The 14,850-nt window shown below is 37.8% G+C and overlaps 1 protein-coding gene across 7 annotated transcripts in view; it reads right to left on the bottom strand.

Moving 5' to 3' along the window:
• The window catches only part of TFDP2 (transcription factor Dp-2), a 172,788-nt gene that overhangs the window by 56,256 nt on the left and 101,682 nt on the right, over positions 1–14,850 (bottom strand). For all 7 annotated transcript variants that reach the window (XM_036754485.1, XM_036754484.1, XM_036754486.1 and 4 more), the window contains one exon: positions 3,780–3,883. In XM_036754485.1, the coding sequence (XP_036610380.1) occupies positions 3,780–3,883 (104 nt within the window). The remainder of the gene's footprint in view (positions 1–3,779; positions 3,884–14,850) is intronic.

Here is a 14,850-nt window from a genome sequence, read left to right as displayed (position 1 = left end):
AGAGAGTATGTTCTGCCCACTCTCCCATAGCCAGGCTGGCTGAGTCACCCCATCAGCTTGCTAGGGCACTCTGAGGAGAGGCTATATTCTTCTCCATGGTTAAGGAGATAGTGACTAGTGTCCTGGTTCCATTTAACCACTTAGTATCAACTGGCTGTCACGAAGGGATGTGTATTTCAAAAATCTAGCAATAAATAGTATATATTTTCCCCAACAGCTTGAGGCATACTCTCCTCTATACCACCTTGGTCCTTCACAGGAACTAGGCTAATAACTGAGTTCAGATCCTTTATAATGTTGGTTCCACCAAGTTTATGTCCAGATACAGCATGACTGCTAGATGTAGGGATGTCTCAGTAGCCACTGGCCTAGATCTCAAATGTCATTTCTGAAGGTCACTCTTTACTCTTTGGAGTATCAATGCTAGCAGAAAACCTGTGAACTCTGGAATGCCAGAAGGCCAAGGGATGCTCTGGACCTAGTTGCTTCCTGACGTTCTCTACACCTTACCACTTGTCCTGCCTCTAAGGCCTGTAGACCCCTAGTACTGTCATCTGACTTACTGACCCAAAGATCCTGAGACCTTGACATCTGCCGCACTGCTGCATCCTCACTACTGTACTAATTAGAATGGGAGCTCCTTGAGAGCAGGGACTGTCTTGCTTTTTCTGTTTGTATCCCTACTACTTCATGCATACATAGTAAACACTGAGTAAATGCTTTTTCTTTCATCTTTTACTCATTCATCCAAAAATATAAAAAACCCAACAGCATCATTATCTAGTACTTAAATCAGAGTAGAAAAGAATGGGGAGATGAGGTTATCATCTCTGCCAGTGAATGGGTGACTCTGACTCCATCACATGTAGATATCACTCACCTCTGCTTCCTTCTAATACTTATGCTTTCTCCTACACATTTACTTACCTAAACTCACATTTAAATACTTTTATAACTGTTAAGTAGTAAAACTTATACCACCTCCCAAACAGGGTTGTTTTAAGGATCAAATGAAAGGTATGCAAAGCATTCTGTAAACATTAAAGCACTATGGCTGCCATTTTTATTATCTCACCTTTTACATATGCTCATATATATTTATCCTTATCTACACACATAATCAATATGGTCAAGAGTAGGAAAGTGATTAACAATGTCTTTTCAAAGTTCAGTCTCAGAGTAATCTTCCACGGGCCTGCAGACAGCCTAATTTACTAATGTTTTCATACAATTTACTTTGTTTCTCAGTAGCAGCCCCCCCTTCCTGCTAATAAGGTAGGAAGAGAATAATAAATCCTATTTGTTGTACCCTTTAAAATGCAGAGCTAAAAAGTTTGATATGCTAAATGCAAAATTATTAAGAACAAAATACAATTGCTTTTTCCTTGAGTTTTTAAAAATTGCTGAAGTGTACAAATTATTTTGAAGTTAAAAACTATACACTTAAACTGGGCTCTAAAAGAAATTTTACTAAGCTGAACAAGGTTAATGATCTGTAGAATTTTAGCTAAAGTACCAATGAGATTTACTGGAAATACGTGAAAAATTTAGTCTGGCTCTCGACCATACAATTTGTTGAGTACAGACAAGTGTCCCAATTTTAATGGAACTTGGGGTACCATTAAATTGTTATTTACCTTTTCCTTCATCCAAGAGTTGCTAACTTCTTTTTTGTAACAATTTCTAACTTTCATGAAGACTTGTGATCACTAGGGTGTGAGGAAAGGAGTGGGAGAGAGGAAGAAGAGAAAGGACATAACAAAAAAGTGTCAGATGTGTATGCAGGGGAAGGGACAAGGGGAAGGTGGCACCACTGATAGCTGTACTTTGTTTCATCCTCCCTCTCTCCACTCCCTCCACCCCTGGCCCAAACCCTGGAATTCCAGCAAATCACAGAGAATGAGTTATGGTGGTGGAAAGCTGTTTGGAAAACTACCAGGTAAGGCTTTGAAATCTCTACATCAATTCCCAAACTACTGGCCGAGGATTAAAAACTTAGTCAAGGGCTTCTCTAACTCCAATGATGTCTTCACTCAAACTCAAACATTAATAAATGAAATTTACACACTGATTTGAGATTTACAATGTTTTATATACAGTAGTTGATTTGAGCCCCATGAGATAGGTACTGTATTAACAGCCCCATTTCACAGAGAAGAGGACTGAGGCTCTAAGAGTTTAAATCATTTGCCCAGGGTCATACAGAGCTAGAGCTAGGGCTGAGCACATCTTCTTGACCAGACTCCATCTGTGCTGTACCCAATGCCTCATAAAAGTCACTCGATCCCCCATCCAGGGGGAAAAAATTTAAGGACAGCTTACCGATATGACATCCTCAGGGGAAGATATGAAACAAAATCAGTCTACTGGGCTTAAAATTAAACAATGAGAAAAGCATAATCAAGACTGCCAGAAATGAGTGCTGAGACACAGCCGGGGCCTTCTGAAAGATTATGGATCATGGGAGAGGTTTCATTCCAGAGCCGATGGGGAGGGAAAGTTATCGTGATTTTCAAAAGAAGCAAGAGTCTATAAACTATAGGTCAGTGAATCTGACTTCATTTCCTTACAAAATTTTTGAATTTACAATTAAAAGGATGGTTAAAGAACACCTGGAAAGAAAGCAGTGATCCTAAGGATGTAATATGGTTTCAAAAACAGTTGAAGCCAGACTAAATTGATTTGATTTTTTAACTATATATAATAATGCTTCAAAGTAAATTGCACTCATTGCTCCAATGCTGGAGGCCGGTGACACATTTCCCTCCATTATGGCCTACCTAGTGTTCTGTCCCCTGCATCTCTCTCTTCCTGCTTACTCATCTTTCCCTTCATTTTGCACTAGTTTTCCATTAACCTTCCCCAACCTTAACTAAGCAATGACAACTAAGCTGACAACTGAGTAGAGAAGAGTAATAGGAGAACGACAGGAAGATGGGGGTTCTTTCTCTTTGTACTTCCTTCTCCCTCATCTTTCATGCCCAACCCTTTCTGCTACTGAAAATCCTATTATGTGCCAGGTTATAAAGCAAGGTGAGAGGCAAAGCACTAGGGAAGGGTAGGAAATAGGGGAATGTTGGGCAGTAAGGTGGCTTGCAGAGATAGGGTCTGCAAGAGATAAAAAAAAGATGGAGAGGTAAGTTCCCAGTGACAGTGGGAAGGGATCTATCATAGCTTTGTAGGTTGTATAGGGCATATATGTATACACACATATATGTGTATGTGTGTATGTACACATGCACACACACATATACACCAGGCATTTGTAAGTCAAACTTTCTAGCATTCATAGAAATTAATACAGATTTCTGCAGATCACAGTAATATTACATTACATACCTGTGCCTCAGTTTCCTTATCTATACAGTAAGGGGATTGGACCAGACAATTTTTAAAGCCTATATGGCATTATCAAAATTCTATAAACTAAAAATTGCATTTTAAATTATCTTGTAAGGCATTGGTATTTAACGTGAGCTTAATATGGCTTAGAGAAACAGGGGTGGAGGGGGGAAGCAGTGTTTAAATATATTTTTTTTTTACAATCTAAGCAAGAGAAGACATTTTAAAATATCTTTTAAAATAGCTAAGAATAAAGGCTACACTTCCCTATCACTAGCATTCTTTGAATGTGCCCTATTTCATGTTCTGATATGTTTACTACTTACTGTCTTTGGAGAAGCACACATATACAAATAAAAGTTAACAAATTTTTACAAAATTTAAAAAAAATTTAATCAAGCATCATGTTAAGTTCTAAGAATCCATGATCTGCTTACCATTTGGGGTCCAACATTCACATTAATTGGTCCTAAGGTTTTTGGTAAAATCTTTGTTGTTGAATTGGCGCTGGAAACTGGAAACGCAACAAGTGAAATGTTACCTAAAAAAAAAAAAGCATAAACTCATTAGTTTTCTGAAATTTCAAGGCACTCTGAATACCAAGATTGCTAGTTCCCACTCCTTTTCTGTGACAAACGGAAAGTATTTGTAATTTTTTGAAGAGATGTAACGTTCTATAAAATTATCAAAATAAGCTAACATAAATATATTTTAATTTTTTAAAAGTATGTGCTGTGTAAGGAAACAACAGTTAGTTGTTACTGACAAAAGACAATCCCAGCTCCCCACAAAAAGTAATTCAAGTAGCACCTCTAAACAGGAATAGTGAGTTTTCTGAGTAAAAACCAGTCAGTCAACCAGTAGCAAAAGAATATGTCATCCACCAAATAAATGTCATCCACCAAATAAAAGTTAGCTTTTCCAAAACTAATCAGAAAAGAATGAAATAAATCAGGTCCTTTTTGAGTATCTACTTGCTAACTAATGTTGAACATCTAATTTTAACATACTTTTGTTTTGTGGACTGTTCTGATGCTGCCCCTACAATGTTTAACCACTCTCCACCATTTTAAAGTCCCTTTACCTCTCTGACGAAGCAATATTTTGGTTATCTTCTATTTTTGACCACTTTCTCTTAGCTCTTTATTAGCTTCCTCGTGGCTTAACCAAGACTTGATGCTGTGCTTCTCTTCACAATGTTTCTTAGAAAATTGATTCCTTTATAACAGATTGGGCTTTTATTTTTATGCTGACAATATCCAAAAGCAACAACTCCAGATCAATCATCTATCATAATAACAGCCAGCACTGATGTAGCACTTTAAGGTTTGCAAAGTGCTTTACAATAACCCCAAGAGGTAAGTGCCATTATTATCACCATTTGACAGACAAGGAAACTGAGGAAAGAAGAAGTTAAGTGACTTGCCCAGGGTCACACAGCTAGGCGGTATCTGAGGCTAGATTTGAACTCAGGTCTTCTTGACTCCAAGCCCAGAGCTCTACCCAGCACCACTTAGCTGCCTCACAAAGACTCAAGTCTTTTATTTCCAACTATCTTTTGGGAAGCAAGGTAGCTCAGTGGATAGAGTGCCATGCTTGGAGTCAGGAAGACTCTGGTTCCTGAATTCAAATATAGCCTCAGACACTTACTAGCTCTATGACCCTAGCAAGTCACTTAACTCTCTTTACCTCAGTTTCCTCCTTTGTAAAATGAGCTAGAGAAAGAAATGACAAAGGACTCTAGTATCCTTGCCAAGAGAACCCCAAAAGGGGTCCCAAAGAATATACAACTCAAAGAGAATACAACTGAAAAAATGACCAAACAATAACAGTAGGTAATTCCATGTGACGGTCTATCAATCACTTCAAAGTCAGTATGACCCAATTCAATTCATTCTTCTATTCCTAAATCACCTCCCTCTCTGGATTTCCCTATTACCATCCTGTCAACGAAGACTAAGAATAAGAGATATACTAGGAAGCTAGAGATAAGTAAATGTTCAAATTTAAGGAAAGATATAATTTATGAAAGGAAGAAAATAGAAAGCAGTGAACTTGACATTGATTCTTAGAAAAATTCTAGAACAGATTAGTAAGACAAGTGGTTTAATGGAAGTTGGACAAGATCATCTCTGAAATAACTTTCCACAGCTAAAATTCTATAATTCTGTGAAATCTACCATTTTCTTTCCTACTTTGCCTCATTTGAAAAAATATCTCTCAGAAGTCAGGACCTTTACTGATGTTTGTTTGAAATTACTCACCATGACAGAGCCTTTATTCAAAAGGGCATTCAAAGCATAATTTCTTTCCCATTAATATGATCATAAAGCGGTATAGTGGAAAGAATGGTGAACTTGGACCCAAGAGTACTCTGGGTTTAAAATCTCCTTCGGTAGACCCAAAAAAATATTGAAGAAAATAACACCTTAAATTAAGAATAGACTAACCCAAATGGCGAAAGAGCTCCAAAAAGCCAATGAGGAGAAGAATGCCTTGAAAGGCAGAATTAGCCAAATAGAAAAGGAGGTACAAAAGACCACTGAAGAAAATATTACCTTAAAAATTAGATTAGACCAAGTGGAAGCTAGTGACTTTATGAGAAATCAAGATATTATAAAACAGAACCAAAGGAATTAAAAAATGGAAGACCGTGTGAAATATCTCATTAGAAAAACCACTGACCTGGAGAATAGATCCAGGAGAGATAATTTAAAAATTATTGGACTGCCTGAAAGCCATGATCAAAAAAAGAGCCTAGACATCATCTTTCAAGAAATTATCAAGAAAAATTGCCATGATATTCTAGAGCCAGAGGGTAAAATAGAAATGGAAAGAATATACCAATCGCCTCCTGATAAAAATTCCAAAAAGAAAACTCCTAGGAATACTGTCGCCAAATTCCAGAGCTCCCAGATCAAAGAAAAAATACTGCCAGCAGCCAGAAAGAAACAATTTGAGTATTGTGGAAACACAATCAGGATAACACAAGATCTAGCAGCTTCTACATTAAGGGATTGAAGGGCTTGGAATATGATATTCCAGAGGTCAAAGAAGCTAGGATTAAAACCAAGAATCACCTACCCAGCAAAACTGAGTATAATGCTCCAAGGCAACATATGGATGTTCAATAAAATAGAGGACTTTCAAGCTTTCTCAGTGAAAAGGCCAGAACTGAATAGAAAATCTGACTTTCAAACACAAGAATCAAGGGAAACATGAAAAGGTAAACAAGAAAGAGAAATCATAAGGGACTTACTAAAGTGGAACTGTTTTATTTACATTCCTCCATGGAAAGATGATGTTTGTAATTCATGAGACCTTTCTCAGTATTAGGGTAGTTGAAGGGAATATACATAAATATAGACAGAGGGCACAGGGTGAGTTGAATATGAAGGGATGATATCTAAAAAAATAAAATCAAATTAAGGGATGAGAGAGGAATATATCGAGAGAGGGAGAAAGGGAGAGATAGAATGGGGTAAATTATCTTACATAAAAGTGGCAAGAAAAAGCAGTTCTGTTGGAAGGGAAGAGGGGGCAGGTGAGAGGGAATGAGTGAATCTTGCTCTCATCAGATTTGACCTGAGGAGGAGATAACATACACACTCAAATGGGTACCTTACTCCACAGGAAAGAAGGGGGAGGGGTAAAAAGGGGGGGAAGATAGAAGGGAGGGCAGATGGGGGAGGAGTTAATCAAAAGGAAACACTTTTGAAAAGGGACGGGGTCAAGGGAGAAAACTGAATAAATGGGGACAGGATAGGATAGAGGGAAATATACTTAGTCTTTCACAACATGAGTATTGTGGAAGGGTTTTACATAATGATACATGTGTGGCCTAAGTTGAATTGCTTGCTTTCTTAGGGAGGGTGGGTAGGAAGGGAAGAGGGGAGGGAATTTGGAACTCAAAGTTTTAAAATCAGATGCTCAAAAGAAAAAGTTGTTTTTGCATGCAACTGGGAAATAAGATATATAGGGAATGGGGCATAGAAATCTATCCTGCCCTACAAGGAAGTAAGGCAAAAGGGGATGGGAGGTGGATTGGGGTGACAGAAGGGAGGGCTGACTGGGGAATGGGGCAATCAGAATATATGCCATCTTGGATTGGGGGGGAGGGTAGAAATAGGGAGAAAATTTGTAACTCAAAATCTTGTGGAAATCAATGTTGAAAAGTAAAATATTAAATAAATAATAAAATTTAAAAAAAAAAAGTCTTCTTTGGCACTTACTAGCTGTGAGACCAGAATGTCAGCACCTCAAAAGAAAGGACTGTTTCTTTGTTGTTGTCTTTGTATCCTCAGTGCTTGGCAGTCCCTTGACATATAATAGGTGCCTAATATATGCTTGCTGACTGATCAAGGGCAAGTGACTCAACCTTTTTGAGTCTCAGCTTCCTTACCTCTAAAATGGGGATACTAACATCCACAGTGCCTTATTCATGTTGTTGCTCAGTCATGTCTGACTCTTTGTGATCCCTTTTGGGGTTTTCTTGGCAAAGATACTGGAAAGTTTTGCCATTTCCTTTTCCAGTCCATTTTACAGATGAGGAAACCGGGGCAATGAGGGTTAAGTGACTTGCCCAGGGTCACATAGTAAGTGTCCTGAACTCAGGAAGATGAATCTTCCTGGCTCCAGGCCCTATACTTTACCCACTGTGCCGCCTTAACTGCCCTGAGAGTTGTTAAAAGATCAAATAAATAAGATACTACATATTAAGACTTGGAAATCATAAAGATATATATATACACACACACGTGTGTGTATGTGTGTGTGTGTATGAATTTACAAGTCCTGGTCTACTTAACAAGTTACATTACTTAATGAAAGAAGTTTTGCTACAGTATTTAGAGGCAGTTTCCATAAGTACAGTGAGATGATCATTTTTCTTTTTCTGTATATAATTCTGTTATGAATATAGCCCAAAATCACACTAGCTTTTTCATTACCACATGATACTGTTGACTTACACTGATCTTATAGACCAAGAAAATTTCTATTACTTTAACAAAGAGTATTATCTAAAATGTCTCCATTTTTGTACTTTTATATGGCTAATTTTATGAATCCAAGTGTAAGATTTACATTTACTCTGTCTCATCACCAATGATGCGGATCACAACCATCTACATTTGCCCATTCTGTGCATCTCTTTTCCATGTACTCCCATAAGTTGGCCACCAGAGGGTTCACCCAAGTAGGGAAAGACTGTACAGAAAGTATTCTTCATGGACTCATCACATTGCAGAGATGGATACCAATGAAATATGAGCTGCCCACTGGTTATCCCTTCTGTGATGTGATGCTCCTTTTCCCATTCCTATACTTATTTGAAAGCATTATTTATATCACTTCTGCTGTATAATTTCTTATTTGTAATATGCTACAGCCAACCTGTCATAATAGCTAACATCTGATATAGTACTTTAAAGCTTGCAAAGTGCATTTGATCCACACAAAATCATCATCTCCATTTCACAAATGAGGAACTTGAGGCTGAGAAAAATTAAGCAGCTTGCCCAGAGTCACAGTTAGTAAGTGTTTGAAGCAGAATTTGAACTCAGCTTTTCCCGACTCCAAATACAGCCATCTATTTACTACACCAGACATGTCAAACTCAAGGCCTCCAGGAATGCGGTCTGAAATGTTTAACAAAATAAATAAAAATACGATAGAAAATCATAACATTAATTTGTGGTTTGTTTTCTAAGTCAATATGAGGCAGGGATTCATTTCTATTTGAGCTTGAAACCACTGTACTAAACCTAGGTGCCCCTGAATATGTTATATCTCTTCATTATATTCTGGGTCATATTCCACTTCAATTCTTTAAAGACTACAATATTCCTTGGCTTGTAACCATACAGCCTTCCCAGAAGAATATCAGTATTAGAAAGACAGACCTTTGTTTTAGGGAGAAGCTTGGCAGCATTAAAAGAATTGTGCTATCTCCTGAAGTCAATCAACCCACTATTTTCCTCTCATTCAATTCTAGACCCATATCATTTTCCATTTATAACATTGTCTATAAAAGACAGATGGACTGATGTATGAAATCCATAGTTCAATCATTCAGCTATATCATAGTTTGCACAAAGGACATGCTGTTACACACTTGGTTTTTTCCCTATGTTAACAGGATAATCTTTTGAGTGATTATAAATCTTATTTCAGAGGCTGTGAAGTCTTTAAATACATGAAATAAACGCAATCTCACCCAGGAACATTTGGAAGACTCATATCTATAAGGAATCCCTCCTTCCATTTGGACTCTGCACTGACCACCCTCCATGGGAGAGGCATATGCCTTTGTCATATATATGCCTCCTTATTTCATGCCTTGTTTTATATTAATAATCATATATCTGAACCAAGTTATTTCTGTTACAACTTTCAAAGAATATATTAATAATCATACACCTGAACCAAGTTATTTCTGCTTTAACTTTCAAAGCATCTTGTATTATTTTGAAATATGCACAGGAGACAACTGGAAAAGAGTCTTTAAAGCATTTTCCTTTTTCAAATAAAAATACTTTGTTACAGCCAATAATTAATAAGCACTGGAAGGGGATACTGTATTCTTCACATCTTTCTGTAAGTTGTATGATGGTAAAGATGTGGTCTCCTTTGGAATATCACTTGTAAAAGCCTGTATGTTCTCTTCTAATCACTTCATTAAGGATGTCTTTGATGCATGTGTAGATTTTCCTCATAAAAATTTTGTACAGATGAGAAAGTAAGCATATTAGTTGGTAGTTAATATTTTCTAAGTCAACTTTTTTGTTAATAAAGTCCAAAATTTTTTTTCGTACCTTTGGAATGATTTCTAAAAATCTTTCTTTTCACATACTTTGAGAAATGATGTCTCCATACCCTCCCAAACCATATCACTTCAAAGCATGGCCTTCTTTTATGAATTCTAGGGCTCATCTAGATGCTTTTACCATATTTGTTTTCTTCAGTAACAATACCATGCCATCCAATGTCATTCAGTGCCACTGCCAATGTTAAGCCATCCAGTAATCTGGACCTGTGAAGTTGAGGCCAGATCTCAAACTGTATCACCAAGTGGTAATCATCAAAACAAGCTAGCACTGGGTAAGAAATACGGTGCTGGATCAGTGGAATAGACTGGGTACACAATACATACTAGGTCATGACCATAGTAATCTAGAATTTGATAAACCCAAAGATTCAAGCTTTTGGGACAAGAATATCCTATCTGACAAAAACTGCTGGAAAAATTAGAAAGCAGTTTGGCAGAAACTAGGTATAGACCAACATCTCATACACCTACCAAAATAAGATCAAGATGGGAAAATGTTTTAGACATAAAGGGTGATATCATAAGCAAACTGGAAGAGTATAGAATAGTTTACCTGTCAGATCTATGGATAAGGGAATAACTTATTACCACGAGAGAGAGAGAGAGCGCGCAAGAGAGAATGCGAGCATTACGGGATATAAAATGGATAATTTTTATTACGTTAAATTAAAAAGGTACTGTACAAACAAAACCAATGTATCAAGATTAAAAGGAAAACCAGAAAACTGAGGAGAAAAAATTAACAGCAAGTTTGTCCTATAAAGGCCTCATTTCTCAAATATAATGGTGTTGAACTTACAAGAATATGATTCATTCCCCATTTAATAGATGGTCAAAGAATATGAACAGGCAGTTTTCAGATGAAATCAAAGCTATCTATAGTTATATAAAATGCTCTGTTATCACTGTTGATTACAGAAATGTAAATTAAAACAACTCTGAGGTACTATTTTACACCTATCACATTGGCTACATTTACAGAAAAGGAAAATGACAAATATTCCAGGGGATATGGGAAAACTGGTAGAGTTGTAAACTGATGCAACTATTCTAGAGAGCAATTTGGAACTAGGCCCAGAGGGCTATAAAACTGTGCATACCCGCTGACCCAGCAATACCACTACAAAGTTTGTATCCCAAAGAGAACAAAAAGAAAGGAAAAGGACCTATATGTACAATAATATGTATAGAAGTTCTTTTTGTGGTGGCAAAGAATTAGAAATTGAGGCGATGCCCATCAAATGGGGAACGGCTGAACAAGTTGTGGTGTACAATTGTGATGGAATACTGTTGTACTATAAGAAATGATAAGCAATTTTTGCTGGATTGCTTTCTAGTTTCCCCAACAATTTTTACCAAATAATGAATTCTTATCCTTAAAACTTAAGTCTTTATACTTGTCAAATACAAGGTTACTATATTTATTTGCTGCTGTAAATTGTATGTCTACTCTGTTCCATCGATCTAGCTTTCTATTTCTTAGCCAGTACTAGATAGTTTTGATAATTACAACTTTATGATACAGTTTAAGATCTGGTACTACTAAGTCTCCTTCTTTTACATTTTTCACTACTTCCTTTGGTACTTTTTGTTCTTCCAAACGAATTTTGTTATTTTTTTTCTAATTCAGTAAAATAATTTTGTGGTAATTTAATTAGAATGTTTTTTTTCCACCAAATTGAATTACTTCATTAACATGGTAGTTGTCTTTCCTGCTTTCTTTTTTTTTTTTTTTTGGATTATTTATTTATTTAATATCTTTAGTTTTCAGCACTGATTTTCACAGGATTTTGAGTTACAAATTTTCTCCCCATTTCTACCCTCCCCCCCACTCCAAGATGGCATATATTCTGATTGCCCCGTTCCCCAGTCAGCCCTCCCTTCTGTTACCCCACTCCCCCCCAACCCCTTTTCTCTTACTTTCTTGTACGGCAAGATAGATTTCTATGCCCCATTCCCTATATATCTTATTTCCCAGTTGTATGCAAAAACTTTTTTTTGAACATCTGCTTTTAACACTTTGAGTTCCAAATTCTCTCCCCTCTTCGCTCCCCACCCGCCCTCCCTAAGAAGGCAAGAAATTCAACCTAGGCCACATGTGTATCATTACGTAAAACCCTTCCACAACACTCATGTCGTGAAAGATTAACTATATTTTGCTCCTTCCTATCCTGTCCCCATTTGTTCAGTTTTCTCCCTTGACCCTGTCCCTTTTCAAATGTGTTTGTTTTTCATTACCTCTTCCCCAACATGCCCTCCCTTCTATCATCCCCCCTTTTTTACCCCCTTCCTCCTTCTTTCCTGTGGGGTAAGATACCCAATTGAGTGTGTATGGTATTCCCTCTTCAAATCAAATCTGATGAGAGCAAGATTCACTCATTCCCCCTCACCTGCCCCCTCTTCCCTCCCAACAAAACTGATTTTTCTTGCCACTTTTACGTGAGATAATTTACCCCATTCTATCTCTCCTTTCTCCCTCTCTCAATATATTCTTAATTTGATTTTTTTTTTTAGATATCATCCTTTCATATTCAACTCACCCTGTGCCCTCTGTCTCTCTCTCTATATATATTCCCTTCTGCTACCCTAATACCGAGAAAGGTCTCATGAATTATACACTTCATCTTTCCATGTAGCAATGTAAAGAAAAACAGTTCCACTTTAGTAAGTCCCTTATGATTTCTCTTTCTTGTTTACCTTTTCATGTTTCCCTTGATTCTTGTGTTTGAAAGTCAAATTTTCTATTCAGTTCTGGCCTTTTCACTGAGAAAGCTTGAAAGTCCTCTATTTTATTGAACATCCATATGTTGCTTTGGAGCATTATACTCAGATCTGATGGGTAGGTGATTCTTGGTTTTAATCCTAGCTCCATTGACCTCTGTAATATCATATTCCAAGCCCTTCGATCCCTTAATGTAGAAGCTGCTAGATCTTGTGTTATCCTGATTATGTTTCCACAATACTCCAATTGTTTCTTTCTGGCTGCTTGCTGTATTTTCTCCTTGATCTGGGAGCTCTGGAATTTGGTGACAATATTCCTAGGAGTTTTCTTTTTGGGATCTTTGTCAGGAGGTGATCGGTGGGTTCTTTCAATTTCTATTTTACCCTCTGGCTCTAGAACATCAGGGCAGTTCTCCTTGATAATTTCTTGAAAGATGATGTCCAGGCTCTTTTTTTTGATCATGGCTTTCAGGCAGTCCAATAATTTTTAAATTATCTCTCCTGGATCTATTCTCCATGTCAGTTTTTTTTTTCCAGTGAGATATTTCACACTGTCTTCCATTTTTTAATTCCTTTGGTTCTGTTTTATAATATCATGATTTCTCATAAAGTCACTAGCTTCCACTTGCTCCAATCTAATTTTTAAGGTAATATTTTCTTCAGTGGTCTTTTGTACCTCCTTTTCTATTTGGCTAATTCTGCCTTTCAAGGCATTCTTCTCCTCATTGCCTTTTTAGGGCTCTTTTGCCATTTGAATTAGTCTATTTTTCAAGGTGTTATTTTCTTCAGTACTTTTTTGGGTCTCCTTTAGCTAGTCATTGACTTGTATTTCATGGTTTTCTCATATCACTCTCATTTCTCTTACCAATTTTTCCTCTACTTCTCTAACTTGCTTTTCCAAATACTTTTTGAGCTCTTCCATGGCCTGAGACCAGTTCATGTTTTTCTTGGAGGTTTTTGATGTAGGTTCTTTGACTCTGTTGACTTCTTCTGGCTGTATGTCTTGGTCTTCTTTGTCACCAAAGAAAGATTCCAAAGTGTGAGTCTGAATCTGAGTCCATTTTCGCTGCCTGGCCACGTTCCCAGCCAACTTACTTGACCCTTGAGCTTTTTGTCGGGGTATGACTGCTTGTAGAGTATAGAGTACTTTGTCCCAAGCTTGAGGGGCTGCACTGTTGTTTTCAGAGTTATTTCTACACAGCCAGCTCTGCCACACCTGTGCTACTTCTCCCCCAAGAACCGCCAACTGGACAGGACTCAGATCTAAGCTGGCTCTGCACTCCTGCTCTGATCCGCCACTTAATTCCTCCCACCAGGTGGGCCTGGGACCGGAAGCAACTGCAGTTGTAGCTCTGTAAGCAGCCTTGGAGCTTCATCACCTCTGATGCCCACCGTGGTGGCCCAACCGAAAACTCCTTTCACTCTGTCCCAGAGGCTTTTCCCACTAACCTTCTCTGTTGTCTTTGGTGTTTGTGGGTTGAGAAGTCTGGTAACTGCCACAGCTCACTGATTCAGGGTGCTAGGGCCTGTTCTACCCAGCTCCTGGTCTGGTTGGTCTGGGCGTGGTTCACTCAGGGCTCTGCTCTGCTTGGCTCCCAGTTCCGAGCGACAGACCTTACCCAGTGACCATCGAGGCTGTCTTGGGCTGGAGCCCTGCTTTCCTCTGCTATTTCGTGGGTTCTGCACTTCTAGAATTTGTTCAGGGCCATTTTTTTATAGGTATTTGGAGGGACCTGGGGGGGAGCTCATGCAAGTCCCTGCTTTCCAGCCACCATCTTGGCTCTGCCCTGGTAGTTGTCTAACATGTGCACACACACTTGCACATTCTGAATGATCTTTCTGGAAAAAAGATGTTTAAATATGCCTAAGAGAAAAATTTTAAAGCAAAAAATTTCTTTAGGTTTTTATTACTATAGGTGATTATGTTCATATCACTTATAAAGTATTGCCAAATCTGT

This window comes from Trichosurus vulpecula, chromosome 4 (assembly GCF_011100635.1).
Source record: "Trichosurus vulpecula isolate mTriVul1 chromosome 4, mTriVul1.pri, whole genome shotgun sequence".
NCBI classification, from domain to species: domain Eukaryota; kingdom Metazoa; phylum Chordata; class Mammalia; order Diprotodontia; family Phalangeridae; genus Trichosurus; species Trichosurus vulpecula.
This window is presented reverse-complemented; position numbering and strand designations above follow the sequence as displayed.